The sequence below is a fragment of the Cupressus sempervirens genome, chromosome 1 (assembly GCF_028749045.1).
Source record: "Cupressus sempervirens isolate cs-2001-9-10 chromosome 1, ASM2874904v1, whole genome shotgun sequence".
In the NCBI taxonomy this organism is placed as follows: Eukaryota; Viridiplantae; Streptophyta; class Pinopsida; order Cupressales; family Cupressaceae; genus Cupressus; species Cupressus sempervirens.
The window spans coordinates 184,659,884-184,674,854 of NC_143118.1; the positions used below are offsets into that span (position 1 = coordinate 184,659,884).

At 37.7% G+C, this 14,971-nt stretch overlaps 1 protein-coding gene across 7 annotated transcripts in view; it reads left to right on the plus strand.

Moving 5' to 3' along the window:
* The first annotated feature begins 1,469 nt into the window (after positions 1-1,469).
* The window catches only part of LOC149576750 (peptidyl-tRNA hydrolase, mitochondrial-like), a 28,761-nt gene continuing 15,259 nt past the window's right edge, over positions 1,470-14,971 (plus strand). For 2 of the 7 annotated variants that reach the window (XM_089819575.1, XM_089819597.1), the window contains exons 1-4: positions 1,653-1,979; positions 11,309-11,527; positions 11,659-11,743; positions 11,993-12,060. In XM_089819575.1, coding sequence (XP_089675701.1) covers positions 11,318-11,527; positions 11,659-11,743; positions 11,993-12,060 — 363 coding nt within the window. In that variant the 5' untranslated portion in view covers positions 1,653-1,979; positions 11,309-11,317. Of the gene's footprint in view, positions 1,993-11,308; positions 11,528-11,658; positions 11,744-11,992; positions 12,061-14,971 lie in introns of all 7 variants that reach the window. The other 5 variants (XM_089819607.1, XM_089819616.1, XM_089819586.1 and 2 more) reach the window with 5 other exon arrangements.

Below are 14,971 nucleotides of genomic sequence, written 5' to 3' on the forward strand. Positions count from 1 at the left end.
TGCATGCTGCTAGCAAATCTCAGTCTCCCAACAATTGTTCAGGCCTTTGGAATCTCAACATATCATTCAATGGTGCATAATCTAAGAAGAGGGCAGTGAGGGTTTATAACACTAGAGTTGATAGTTGGGATGAAATTATCAGTGGAAACTGAAGCCTAAGGCTCATCATTCAAAATTGCCCAAACAAATTTTCTTGCTGGGTCTCCAACAAGAATATAGTGATTTGGTAATTATGTTGAACAAAATAATGGGATTGCTACAACCTTGTATTTTTAAGCCTTGGATGTGGTATTTTATTAAGGAGGTAACAATGTAGCTAGAACTAGTTAAGGATTATTAGCAACAACTTGGATGAGCGGTTCACAAATTTGGAGTAGTCCAGGACTTCTCTATGAGTTCTTCTATTGTATACATGCTGACCAAAATGACTAGATATGAAGGATTGAGGTTCGAAGGACCATTAGGATGTGGTCCAAACTAGTTAAAAGTGCATAAATTCTACCCTTTGTTGCACATGTACAATAGAGTTGACTTCTTGAGATCTAATGATGCCTTCACTATGCATATTGTTAGATCTCTATAAGGTGATTTTCCCACAAGATTATCATAGGTAGCAATGAAGTTGATTGAAAATTACTTCTTTTGGTTTATCCAATTCCCAACATTTTCCTATATCAGGCTTCAAAGATTCTCTTGTAGCCATATAGGCTTCCAAGATATCCAATTGACAAATGGTGCTACTAGAAGTCACTAGATGGTAAAATTTAGAAGAAGAAGAAGAAATTACTTGAATTCCCAATCATCATGAGGGATTTTGATGAAGTGTCCATTTTTGCTAGCAATAGAGGAATTGGAATTCTCGCATCTCATGCTTCATACAAGAAGGATGAATTATGATCCTTCTAATAAAATCAAAGTTGTGGCTAGCAGAAAGTATAGGAATAAGTTGCATTTTGAAGATTTTTGGGCCAATGTTGTAGACTAAATATGAGATATTCTAGGTTGCCACTTATATTAATCTGTAATGTTCCCCCTAATAATGTCTTTTTAAAGAATAATGTTCCCCCTAATAATGTCTTTTTAAAGAAAACCAAACATATTTTTTTTGATAGGTAATTAACCAAAGCCTAGATTATTTATTATTTATTTATTATTATTGTTAAGATTAATTCTTATTATGTATTAATCTCGAGTAAACATTTTTTTAGGCCTCTCAAATAAGAGGCTTACAATTTACCGTTGTGTTGTAGGCTCTTGCCTAAAAGAAAAATAAACATTAATCATTTAATATTAATTTAAATAAATAATCTTGTAAACTTATATCAAATAATTAATAAGTGAATTTCGAAATAAATTAATTATTTAATTAATAGTTAAAGAGAATTATCAATTAAATAAATAATTAGTTCATTGCGAGAATTTCAGTTTGAATTGAGAACTTTATATGGGCTTCATATCGAAGGGAAACGAAGACTTGATTTTGAAAGTACTTTTCGAAATTTGGAGGAGGTGAAGACTAGATTTGAATTCCTTTCTTTAGGAATCTAGGAATCTCCTGACCCAGTGAAAAGGTAGGAAAGGCTTTGATCGTGCGGGTGGAAAATGAACTTAATTAACTTGTTTCAAAGACCAGTTAAGTTGAGGGAACAACAGATGCTGAAGTGGCAAGCAGTCGTAGACGAAGATGATAATATTTGGCAATGGATTCTAGAGAACTAGGTGGCCGATACGGAATGGATTATATCGACTTGTGTCCGATCAAAGACTAGTTTCAATTGACAGAAGATGAAATACTACTTGTTGACGTGGGATTAAGGGTCGGGTATTATCATCGCCACTCCATCTTCTTACAAGACAAACGTCGCAGCTATTGCAAGGTGGAAGAGTGGACATTGTCAGTACTCTGCAAACCAAAACTAAAGAAATTATGAAAGCCTCACGACCCACACGCCCTGAGTTTGTACCAGTTTATTAGACAGGTAGAAGTACCAGGTGCAAACTTGCTATTTTTTTTTCAAATCTTATTTCTTGGGCAAACCTGTTGTTGTATATATTAATTCAAACGCAGTTATTGCATTCAGATTTCAGTTTATTGTACCTAATGATAAATGATACTTCGTGTAAACATTATGGATCTCAATTGAAGTAATAAAACCCCGCGTTCAGAATTTGCCACAAAATTTGGGCTGGATACATGTTTCAAATATTACTTTATTAATCTGAGATTTACATTCAAGTGTCGATTTTAGAAACTTGGAATTTTACATTGGTATCAGAGCCCTTCATCCTGCCAGCCTGTAGGATAACATTAAATGCGTAAGAAACCATCTCATCGGTACTACCCAAGACGTAATAAGTCCAATCCTGATTTGGAAAACATGGGAGAGCAACCAGTAAATAGTGTTAGGGACCTTATTGCTACATTAGTAAGAAGTCAACAGGAAATGCAAGAAAACCTTAACATGATAAGTACAATGATGAACCAATTCATGACGGTCCAGTTAAATCAAACTCAGAATAATGGAGGGAACAATGGGGCTGGTAGAGAAGAAAATTCTGTCAACAATAATCAGCCATAAAGAACAGAGTCAATACATTCCAGGCCTTTCATGCTCACTTTTACCTCCAGAAAATGAACCCACAATCCATGAAATACAGGATGAGATTTATCAGGATTGGATTATGTCAGGGGTAGAATTCAGATATAAAATGAACTTTAGGGAATATTTTGATCTCAGGATGAAACATAGACCGCATAAAAACAAAAGCCATATGTTGGTACCTATATGGACCCAGTATTTCAAATTTTTAATTTATGGTTTTGAACCTCTTTGAACTAAAGTTCAAAGCAGTTCGAAGTTGTTCGTTGGTTCAAAGTGGTCCGAGATGCAGATTTGTTGATTTAGAAAAGTTCAGAATCCATGTTCAGTTTAATACCCGAATTCAATCTCGGTTCATAATTCAGGTTCAGATTCAAAACATCAGGTTTCAGATTGAGTTTCAAATCCCTGACATGCAAATTCGAGTTGTTCAGAATGGTTCGAAGGTTCAGGTTGGTTTATATGGGTTCAGAATAACTCTTTTTCAGAATGGAGATGATGTGTTGACAGCCTAAGTTCAGTAGTATTGAAAACTTCGAGAGTTCAAGTCTCCGATCCATGAAATTGTAAGTGTGAAATTAACACTTCATTGATGATCGACACTCACTAAATATCTCCAATTGAAGACAAGGGACATGTCAGGTGATATGTATAAGCCTTAAATCAACACTCCAATGTTTCATAGATTATTCAAATAAAGCTCCAGCATCATCAAACTCATGGATGAGTTGGCATACTGATTCTGGGGTATAAAATCAAAGCTTCCCATTGCAATACCTTGATTGGTTCAAAATATAAGTATGAATTGATGGGCGTTATTCAGAGGTGTGGTATTGTGTATCGGATGCCCTTGTACCATGTTTTCTAGTCCAGGGAAGTTAAAATTTCACATGTACAAGAGACATGGAAACTGTTTTACAAATGTCTGTATCACCACAGTAACCACCTTGTACGGCTGGCGGGTTGTATAGAAGTATTCTGAATTATAGACCAAGGCAGCTATGGACACATGTGCCTATGGGTAAGTTGTGTACTTCTATTTGAGAGGCACATATCAAAGGAAAGCGAATGTGTGGTCGGAAGATGCACACCAATTGCTGGACAGATGCTTTGAAATGGGAATGTGAAGATACACACAAAGGACCAAGCTCGACACACCTCTCGGCATCTTCAAACAGTCAAAAAACATAGTGAGTTTCGAAGATTATCGTGGGCAAAAATGATTAACATCGATACAAATACGCCATGATTAACATCGAGTTAAAAAGGATTGAACTCAAATCAAGACATTCGCTAATGATTAGTGAGAGGAGATTGACTGAATTTATAGAAGAACCTTGGGTGCCAACATGTCCAAGTGGTGTAAAGCTGAAGATTCAATTCTGAGTTTCATCAATCATGCTGGGCATCATCATTCCCGCAAATGGTGTAGTGTCATGTTGATGGTATTCGATCTCTCCACTACAATATCCAAACAGCGGCTGGGATCTCCCAAAAACAAACCCGTGGCAGTCAAGATTGAAAACCACACCTTATAAGAGGCCTGTTGTATCATCGACAAATGACATGATCTTTCTTTCAGTTTGGAAGACGTATGCCGAACAGTATGTGTTAAATTTTGGTTACATTTGCGAGGAGGCGGAATGTATATTCTCAAGATGATGACAAAGGTGACCTCGAGCACTACCACATATGAAGAAGAGATGATTCAGATATTTAAGTTGAGACCCTTGCAGTGTAGAAAAACATGAAAATCCAAACATTGTGACTGGTGTTAACCCATAAAGTCTTCGCGATGGAGGACAAGTGCAAGACGAAAACACCTCTCTGCATGAAAGAAAGGAGCCTAGGGGATGTTAGTATTTCTTAAAGCCAACCGAACATCCTAATGCATGATGTTGATAACCCTCAAAGACAGAAATCTATTCTCCTTTCATCCAGGGTTGGCTATGTACATGCATGTGGAAATATCTTTAGAATACTGTCATCCATATATAAGGAGTAGAGCTAAGTTCAGAGTCGTGATTAAGCTCCCTAAAGAGAATCAGTGATTAAAATACCCGTGCAATCAAACTTGTCAGGAAAAGCGTATAAATGCAATGGAAGGAGTTACAGCTGAGTCTCATCACAAATAATAATAGTATCAAGTGCATTATCAATTGTGAGAGGTGTTAGATCGGGAGCTTATTTTGACAAACTTTAGTCGATTCTTTGTGGTGGAACACCAATGGCACATGATAATCATTTACAGAATGCTGATACCAAAGGAATCTATTCAAAGGAATGTGGATCGAGAATATGTTCCATATGCAAACATCCTATCAAACTCATATCTAAACACATGCAGATAATTCCAGGAGACTATTCACCTAAAGACATGGGACTGCGAGATGAAATAAGTCAAATGTTATGCCAATTGAAAAACATCATAAACCACAGAACACTCCGCACTCAAATGAAAAGAATTGGTATCTTGACTGCAATTCCAAGAATCTGAGCATGTAGATAAAGGGAAAGCACTAAACATGCACATCCCTCCTTAATAGGATGACTCATCTCATAAATGACGGGTGGCCACATAATTTGGTGGTGAATAATCTGTCGGTGTTTACTCCAAGATCAACCAAATTACATCCCAAACATAGGAGTACGGGATAATTAAAATGAGCAAAGAAACGAAGAAAGGAGTTAACTTCCAAAAATCAGTTATTAAAACTGAAAGAGATCATCGAGAGACAAAGGAGTTAAATAGGTGGAGAAAGAGAAAGCAAGGGTTCCAGTTTTTCCCATTTTTTCAGTGCTTCGGATGGGAAGGGAAAGCAGACTTTGGGGCTGTAGGAAGAGCAAAGCTCTTGTTTTTTTTTCCTGAACTGTGTGTTAGGAAAAGGGGGTGAAATTTTGATTTTAAACAAAATGTAAGGCAGGGAATTTTTGTTTCTTCCAGATAGTGATTCTGATGCAACATGTAACGAGATCTGTGTCATCTTTTACATTTTAGAGAAGGGAGACTTGGGAGATAATTGCACACCAAAACTTCGAGTTTGGGTAGTTCTCTTTCCACTGATTGTTATCTTTGTGTAATTTCAGTTTTCTCTAAACGCATTTTAGTGTCGCTATTTTCTGAATACGTTTAACTTCAACATGTCTTTGAAGCTTTGATTCTTCGCTTTCTTGGGTTTTCATTCTCTTTGTAATGCTGCATTCCGGTAGACGAATTGTGTGTCATTTACTATTTGTTTCCTTTCAATCAGATTAGTTTTTTTGCATCTATTTCGTGTTTACGAAAAGATGTTTGAAAACCTTTTGTGATTTCTGGTTAAGAGCATCCGTATTTGTATTGCTATGAATTCATTGTAAATCATGCACGGGGAGCTGTACCCAGATAAATTCAGAGGGCATTTATGCTTTTCAATAGCGAAGTGACCCAACTGTTAGTGCATATTCAGTCTTCCGACTTGGGCTTTTGGGGTTAATTTATATTTATTTCTTCAGAGGACAATCTGTTCACTAACACCATAATAATGAATTGCAAAGGAAAATAGTGAAGGTATCAATACCCTGTTATGATGAATCAAGAAAGACAATTGCTAGGGCTTGGGTACAAAAATTAGATACATATTTCTAGTTAAACTCAAAGAGGGAGGATGAAGCCATTAAATATGTTGCTTTTCACTTGAACAATATAACACATGAATGGTGACACCACGGTTGAATAACACTTGGGCACAACTTGATTGACACATGCTAAGTTTATCGAGCGTCTCATTGATCGATTTGATTCCAAATACCCTGAATTACATGTTAAATAATTAACATAGCTTAAACTATGGGGAACTGTGGAACAATATATAGTTGAATTTGAAAAATTAACTGTATTGGTAACAAAAATATCAGAAAGGCATGAAACATTTTTATTCATAGATGAGTTAACAAACTCCTTGAAAGGGTGGATCAAATAATTAAATCCACCAACATTCCAAAGTGCTGTCAAAAGGGCTAGGGAATTGGAACCTTCAGCTAAGGGGAAAACTTTAATAAGGGATCACCATTTAAACAAGACGAGGACAAACTACCAGTCACCAAGGAAAACACATTTAAAGACAAAATGGACAAGGATAAACATGATGAACTTAGAAGGAAAAAAACAATGTTTCAGCTGTAACAAATTGTGGGTTCCAAGCCATAAATGTTTGGGAAAAGGGAAAATACATTATATTGAGGTCATTTCCGATAGTGATGAATAGGATGAAACAAAATTAAATCAAGAAAATGTGCATCCTAATTCAGGAAAGAACCAGGACTTGAATCTGCATCATGACATTATTACAAATGCATGCTTTAGTGTACATAGCAACATTGTTATCAAGAAAGTTGTGAGTGAAAAGAACAACATTCCTATCCTTCCATAAAGTAAACAAAATCTCCATCTTGAAGGTATGCTAGATCTGGGTAAATTTCCTAGGGATCTTAGGGGAATCACCCGACACAACCATATGCCAAGAAAAGGGTTCTGGCCTAAAAGGCTTAAAAAAATCATGTATCCAATGCCAGTAATTTTGAGCATGCCTACAGAACCAAAAAATATGCAGAAACGATTCCGGTTGCCCACAAAAAGGACACCGAGGATCAGGAACCCCAATATGCTTTAGCCGCGGCCCAAGGGGAAGCCCTTGAAAAAGCAGGCACTAGGCAAAATGGGCAATCTTGGGCTTAGAGATAGCACTCCAAATTGTGTCAAAATGCATCGTCCATGATAAAGAGAGGACTGTAGATGCCATCATTGGTTGAGAGTATCCACCATGGGAAGATGAGGAGAGAGCCAACAATATCCTAAGCTTGGCTTGTAACTAGTGAAGGGTGTCACAGGATACCACTTCCAGTCCTTCCACCAAGGTCGAACCGATTGAATTCCCACCTTGTGAATTAAATGATTTGGAATTGCAGAGAGCAGAAGATCAAAAGTCTGTCGATCTTGACAAGCAAGATGAAACTGGACTTGAATATCCTCCCAAGATTTGAGACTCATAGAGACCTTGGAAAAGAGATCTTTAGGAGCCTTGATGCTGTGTTTGAAAAAATGCAGAGCACTCGCACCTTGTGTCTTGGCCAGAGGAACGCCCTGAATTGCAAACAATGGGGACCACCAAAGGTTCTGTTGATTCAAGAAAAGCCCATCAAGAAAACCCATCACTAGCCCAACGAAGCCAAGGCTTGATAGCTTCCCAGGCCTTCCATATGCTTTTGATAACAAAAGAGCCCTGGATGTGAACAAGTTCCTGCATGACAAGAAGGGTTTGAAAGCCAATCCTCTTCCATGCAGGCCTATTGAAAGGAAATCCAGAGGCAATGCACTGCCGAACCAACACTTTCCAAGCTTTATCACCAGTGATAGCACAGATAATCCACTTAGCACAGAGTGGGAGCCCTTGTTTCTAGGTGGAAAGAAGGCCAAGACCTCTAGACTCTTTGGGGAGACAACAAAAATCCCAGGCAACTTGGTGAAAGCCATGGTGATTAGAACCAGACGCCCAAAGAAAGTCATGGAGTAGGCGTTCCAACTTGAGGTAAGAGGCTTTGGAAGGAGCCCAACACGAGGAGTAATAAACATGAGTAGCCACTAGCACCTTTGAGCAAATTTGGAATTTCCTTGCAAGAGAAAGGGGTTTAGTAAGCCAGCAGTCAAGCTTTTTTTCAATTTTCATGAGCACAACATTTCGTAAGTCCACTAGTGAAGCTTGGAAAGCAAAGTGAATGCCTAGAAAGCGAAAAATCTCCATGTGCGTGACCCATTTCCACTCGAATTGAGCAAGCCAGGGTGGGGTTGGAAGAAAAGATTGCCTATAACACAGTGTCTTGTGCCATTGAATAGCCAAACCAGAAGCTTGACAAAAGGTTTCCAAGCATTGCAAGGCATTAGCAATGTTCTACTCGTCCTCCAAAAGAGTGAGAAAAGAATCATTAGCAAAGTGCCCATCGACAAGCTGGGAAGAAGATTCAAGCAAGGAAATGCCACGAACCAAACCAGAGGAGATAGAGTGGGCCAGTAAGTAACCAAACCCTTTAGCAACAAGCACATACCAAGCCGGAGCCAAAGGACAACCCTGTCGGATGGATCGAAAGAGCCCAAATGCTTCATAGTGAGAATTGTTAATGGTAATACAAGCATTAGCATCGCCAAAGAGCATCTCCATAGATTGAAGAAAGTTAGGGCCGAACCCCAAAGCCTGAAGCATAGCCAAAATAAGGGGCCATTCAATGCGATCATAAGCTTTGGCAAAATCAATTTTCAAAAACAAAGTCTGCTGGTTGGATTTGCGAGTCCATTCCATGCCTTCCCAAACAACAGTGATGTTATCAAGAGTATACCTAGACTTAATAAAACCAGTTTGCTCTGGCCGCACAATTAAAGGAAGGAGATGTCAAATCTTAAGAGATAACGCCTTAGCAATGATCTTGTATGACACATTCAACAAGGTGATGGGCCGCTAGTTACAGATATCCTTAGGGTCACCAGCTTTAGGTATGAATTTAATGTTTCCTTTGTTAATAGTGGCTCCTAGGCTCTTAGTATGGCAAGCTTCCATATAGACTTTGTGCAGGTTTGGACCTATAGACTCCTAGAGGTGTTTGTAAAATTCACAAGGGAACCCATCACACCCAGGTGACTTGTTATCTGCCATAGAAAAGATAGCCTCTTTGAGGCCCCTGATGGTGAGAAGCTACTCATAGAAAGCCTGTTGCTCGACCACTAGGCAGTTTGGAGTAACAGAAATACACTTTCTCAGAGCATCCTCTTGAGCAATCGAATTTCCTTGCAAAGCGAAAACATTTTTATAATAATGCACAAAATCTTGTAGGATGTCAGGGAGATTAGAGAGAATAGTATTGCCCTGTTTAATCTTTTTAATCCCAACTTTAGTATGGTGGGCTCTGAGAGCCTGGAAGAACTCTTTAGAAGCTTAATTGCCAACCTCCAACCAATGGAGGCAAGCTTTGATTTGGGCCCCCCTAGTAGCATAGTTATCCGCAATTTGTTTATCATGGTGAAGCTTGACAAGCTGGATTTGTAAATCAACATCAAACAGGTTAAGGGTAAGAGCTTCAGAAGCCTTCCTAAGGGCCTTGGTATTGGTTTCATAAGAGCTTTTTTTGAAGACCGCTAATTGCCTCCCATAGATGCGAAGAAATCTAGCTGTTTTGGTAATAGCATCATTCTACCATTGAATCCAGCCAAATTGAGAGTGAGGATGTGGCTCTAAATCCCAGACACGTAGGATGTGAGCAATAGTGGAATATTTTTTAATAAATTAAAATTCATAAAACTGTTATGCATAAATTTTAAATTAATTAATAAAAGTGCATTTTGGCCACTGCATAGACAGTGCCATATAGCATTCCTACTATCTATATCTGCATCGGCAAAGGGGAATCGGTCGGGATAAATATCAGTCTCAGGGTATGGGGACTTCCATATCTTCTTCGGGAATAAGCCAAAAATCCATAATGTATAGAAAAAAAAGCTTGATAAACACCCCAACAAAGATAAAGCAGTGCTAATCATCCCAGGGGTGGGGATAAAAGCTGGCTCGGGTCTATGCTTTTGATTCCAAACAAGCCTCTGCATGCAGGCAGATCAACCACCCTGCATTCGTAAATACATGTGTCCATAAAGGATTTATATGAGACGATACGTGAGAACTCTTGATGTAGGTGAAGCCACTTGTATATTTTTGATTGATTTTCCGGACTCCACCTAGAGATCTGCTTCTTTATTTTGAGGTTTTCTCTTCTCAGAGTTACAATTCAGTATCAGTTGGTTCTTTCATTGCCAAAGGAAGGTTACAAGGGGACATGCATGGTCAAGAGCATTTGGTTGAACTGGCATCAGCCGGATTTCCTCTCTAAGAGCTTGTTGGAACATATGCTTGAGTCAAAGGTTTCTTACCAAGTAGATCTTATCCAATGTTGAGATTGACCATGGTAATTGTTCTGCCTCTTGCTTTGGTTGTTACATCCATACTTTATAATAGATACAACTACCAAAATAATCTACATTTTATCACATCACTATTTCCTGGGTGGTTGATGATTTTGGTAACATCTACTTTCTACCATTTTTCAATAAAATAGTTTATTATTATTGTCAACAAAATTGATGAAGACTACAACATTAGTGAAAATGTCATATCAAATGATGTGGGGTTGTGCCATATGTGATTGCCATAATGGAAGCTCGCAGTTAAGTGCCAAAGGATCAACATATTAAAGAAAACATCTAGGACAATAAATTATTTCTAGCTTGTTCATTAATTGCAGTCAATTTTAATAGCAGTTTATAGAATGATTTAAATTGACTTAGTGTAGATTGTACATATGATACTGTCTTAAATTCAGCAACCTTGAAAAAGATAACTATTTCTAAGAAAATAATCATATTAGACAAGGAGGAATTGTACTATATTTGATTGCTGTGGGGGCAGCTGGCAGTTAGATTGATGACTGAAGGGCCTCAAGGTTGGACACACATCAAGCTTTAGGAACATCCACCCTGAGCATTTTTGTCTGCGAATATTTATACCTTATGTAATTGGTTCATCAATGAAAGTAAATTTCTAGCTGTTTGTGGGATGATTTGACTTAAAATATTTCCTTGCAGATTATGAATGAACGGCATTTTATTATAAGCTAACTTTTGTCAAACAATGCAGATTTGAGTGATGCTGGGTCTTTTGGCAGCATGCCGTTGCTCATGTTTACCCTTTTTTGTGCCACTGATTCCACACAAGTACATGGTTTCTGGCTTGTCACAGCTGCACAGCCCTCCATTACCCATTAGAAGAGATGGTTCTTCGTACAATAGGCCAAGTCCTTGGCTTCTTGTTGGTTTGGGCAATCCAGGGTCGAAGTATGAAGGCACGAGGCACAATGTACATACCATCTGTCACTTTTCATATTTATTTGTAGCTTAGTTAATATCCATTGATATACACTCCTGTACAAAAATAATGACTTCATTCTTTTGTATCGCTTAATTTGTTTTTTGATCTTGTGAGCTCAGGTGGGCTTTGAGATGATTGATTATATTGCTCAAGCAAATGATATCTCTATCAGTTTGATTCATTGTAAAGCACTATGTGGAAAAGGTGAATGACTAATGTTTGTTTGTACTTTGTAGAGTCTTTTCAATAAGATGGCCTCATTTTGAGGTGACAGTTCTACTAACACAATATGCAATTCAAACTTCAATCATATATTCTTGTTTGCTCCTTTGTTTTTAGACTGTGATGACATTGATTCAAGATGTTGAAATCCCATGAACTCCCAACTAATAAATTGATTACAGTTTTTTGTCTGGAAATACAATAACTACTGAAGCAACTATTTTAATGCAGGCCATATTGGTGATATACCAGTTCTCCTTGCTAAACCCCAAACTTACATGGACCTGAGTGGAGAATCGGTAATTATCACAAATAGTTTTGGTTCATTGTTCATTTGATTTTTGCAATATTTTGGTCTTTTAGGTTTAGTTACTGTGTTCTGGTTCTACAGCAAGTTATCTCTTGAGAAAATGTGTAGAATATTTTCAGCAGGATCAGAAATATCACAACTGTCTGATGGAAAACCTGTAGATAAACCAAATTCAATTAAGGTGTTGATAGGCCTTGCCTCTCTATGAATAAATTTTGGTTAGATGTAGGTTGAGAAAGTTTCACCGTATATGTAGAGGGGGGAGGGGGAATGAACGAGGAAGGGGAGTGGCAGAAGCTTTGATTCATTATATTAGTTACAGCAATGGCTGTAGATTACATTGGAGCATCTCAATAAATTGTTTAATATCCCATATATTACTATTGAACTGCCTACATAATTAGTGAACCTAGCTGCTGACACCAACTAATTTGAAATTAAGTATGCAGATTTTACATTTTTGTCAAGCTATTGGATATAATGAGAATGTATTTCAACATACTTCGTTTAAGGATGGTTTACAGTCCATTCTCTGCAAGCTTAATAACCCCTTAATTGTTACAATTCAATACTGTGGTCTGAACCTCTCAACATCCATAACTGCAATAATGTTATTAAGTCAAATTACTTTAAACGGTGTACTTTCTTCTGCCTTCTATTGGTTATAAGGAAGAAACTGCCATGATAGGTTGTTTGAAAATTCTCAAAGAAATTGCTTCTGTCCAAATGCATAAAACATAATGTGTTGTTATCTTACAGTTACTGGTCCTGTCCAATAAGAGTCTGTAAACATGCCAACTAAAAAGTCTTTGAGCTGTGATAGGAAATCTCATAACCCAACATTTTCTTAATCTCCAGGAAAATCTCTTCGGGTCTGTTTGGTTTGTAGAATTGTAGAAATTGAGATCTACAAATCTCGAATTAGCCAAGTCTCGAATTTGCAAATCTTGAAAATGGTTTTTGGGATTTTAGTTGAACCGTTTGGTTTACACGGAAGATGAGTGGGAAGATACATTTTTATGTGTTTGGTTCCTCAAGTTGGAATTGGAATTAGATTTTGCTGCCATGGAGAAGATTTGCAAGGCTCCCCATTGGGCATGTGCTCATAGATCAAAAGAGTAGTCTCATTATTGGAACAACAACCAAGAAGACGCACAATGTTCTTGTGCCTAACATTATCAAGCACATCAACCTCCATAAGAACACCCCTTTGATGCCAGTGGGCTTCTTTAGGGTTAGTCCAAAGCTTCTTGACGACAATGGTTTCTCCATTGGGCATTAGTGCTTTCTAAACGGTGTCTATTGATTCCATCCCGATGATGTTTGAGCTCTTGACGCACTCAAGAATGGCTTGATTAAGATGGTTGTGGTTCAGATTGTTGGACTCTTGAGAAAAAAGAAAAGTTTAAGAAAAAAAGAACACAGATTAAAGATGGTTGCAGTTCAGATTGTTCCCATGAAGCCGACTTTTGCTTTCTGTAATATTCCGAGTTGTAGCATTCACAATATTAACCAAAACACTGCTGAAAAAATAACCCAGTGAAAGTGAAGTATATGAGAATGCAGTGGTTGTAGACCTCATTCCTTTAGGGGCTTCACTATAAAAAACTCCATTGTACCCACCAAGGTGAAAAAAATTGTGATTCCAGAAACAAAGTATTGGAATCCAAGCCAAAACACACCGATTGGAATGGGCGGCATGGACAATTGTATTGAATCCATCATTCTGACTCTTATTCTTTGGAGGTGAGTGATGCTTGCTTCATGGCCTGGGAGTTTTCTTGCAAAGGGAACGAATTGTCTGTCGTAGATGAGGATTAGGAATACGAAAGGGATGAATGGGAGAGAAGCTGCTGGGATTTTGAAGTGTTTTTCCATTCTTTTGTCCTTTTTCAGGCCTTGAGAGATAGAAGAACATGGCACCAGGACTCCTCTGCATAGCCCCAGATTGCCTGCAAACACACTCCTACGGATTGCGGACTCCAAAAAGAGTCCAATCTAAGTTTGAGCAACTCCTCAAAAAAGTATAACCAGGTTTTAATTTTCAATTCATAGTCTGGAGGGAAGATTGGTAATCAGATTTTGAGGCAAAATTAAGGTCTGATATTCTAATTCCATTTTGCCTTTTTCGACACAAACCCAATTTTTTTCAAATCCGGATTATGCAAATGTCATTTCCAGTCATCTTCCACGAACCAAACGGACCCTTACAGTCTTACTCCAATGTTCTACTTCAGTTGCAGTCTAGAATTGTGAATGATAACTGTAGTTACTGATTTTTTTGAATTCAACTCGGTGGGGCCCAGATTGCTGAACTGACCAGATTTGTCTGATTTGGTCCAGAAATTTCAATTTGAAAGACATTTACAAATTCTACCTTTTTTTAAGAAAATTTTGGAGTTATAAACATTTTTTTTTGATTTCCCAAATGAAGTAAACTTCTATGAACCTGGTAACTTGGCTATAAAGAAAATAACAATTGTTGATGATAGTTTAATTAAACACCTGTTCAATTGTACGACGTGTTTCCCAGTTAAGTCAATATTGGTCAATATAGACATCTTTAATGCACAAGAGTACCGTATAGGACAGTTTGGGACATGTGATGCAAAATATTTCTAGCAAGTTTTTCTTAGGACACGTACACAACTTAGTTACAAAATTTCTTCAAACCAATTGGCTAGATGGCTAGATGTGTCATGTCAAAAGTGTTGCACAGTGTTGATTCAACATTTTTTAGTTCTTTGCTACCAATATCAATGATTTCATCCGCACAACCAAAATAGTATCACTTTCAATGAAAATCAAGGAGGAAAAGTATTGACAATAAAGCTTCATAGTGGTAATGGTTGCACCCCAAGTGACTATCTGATCTGGTCTAAATGAACCAAATGTTGAAT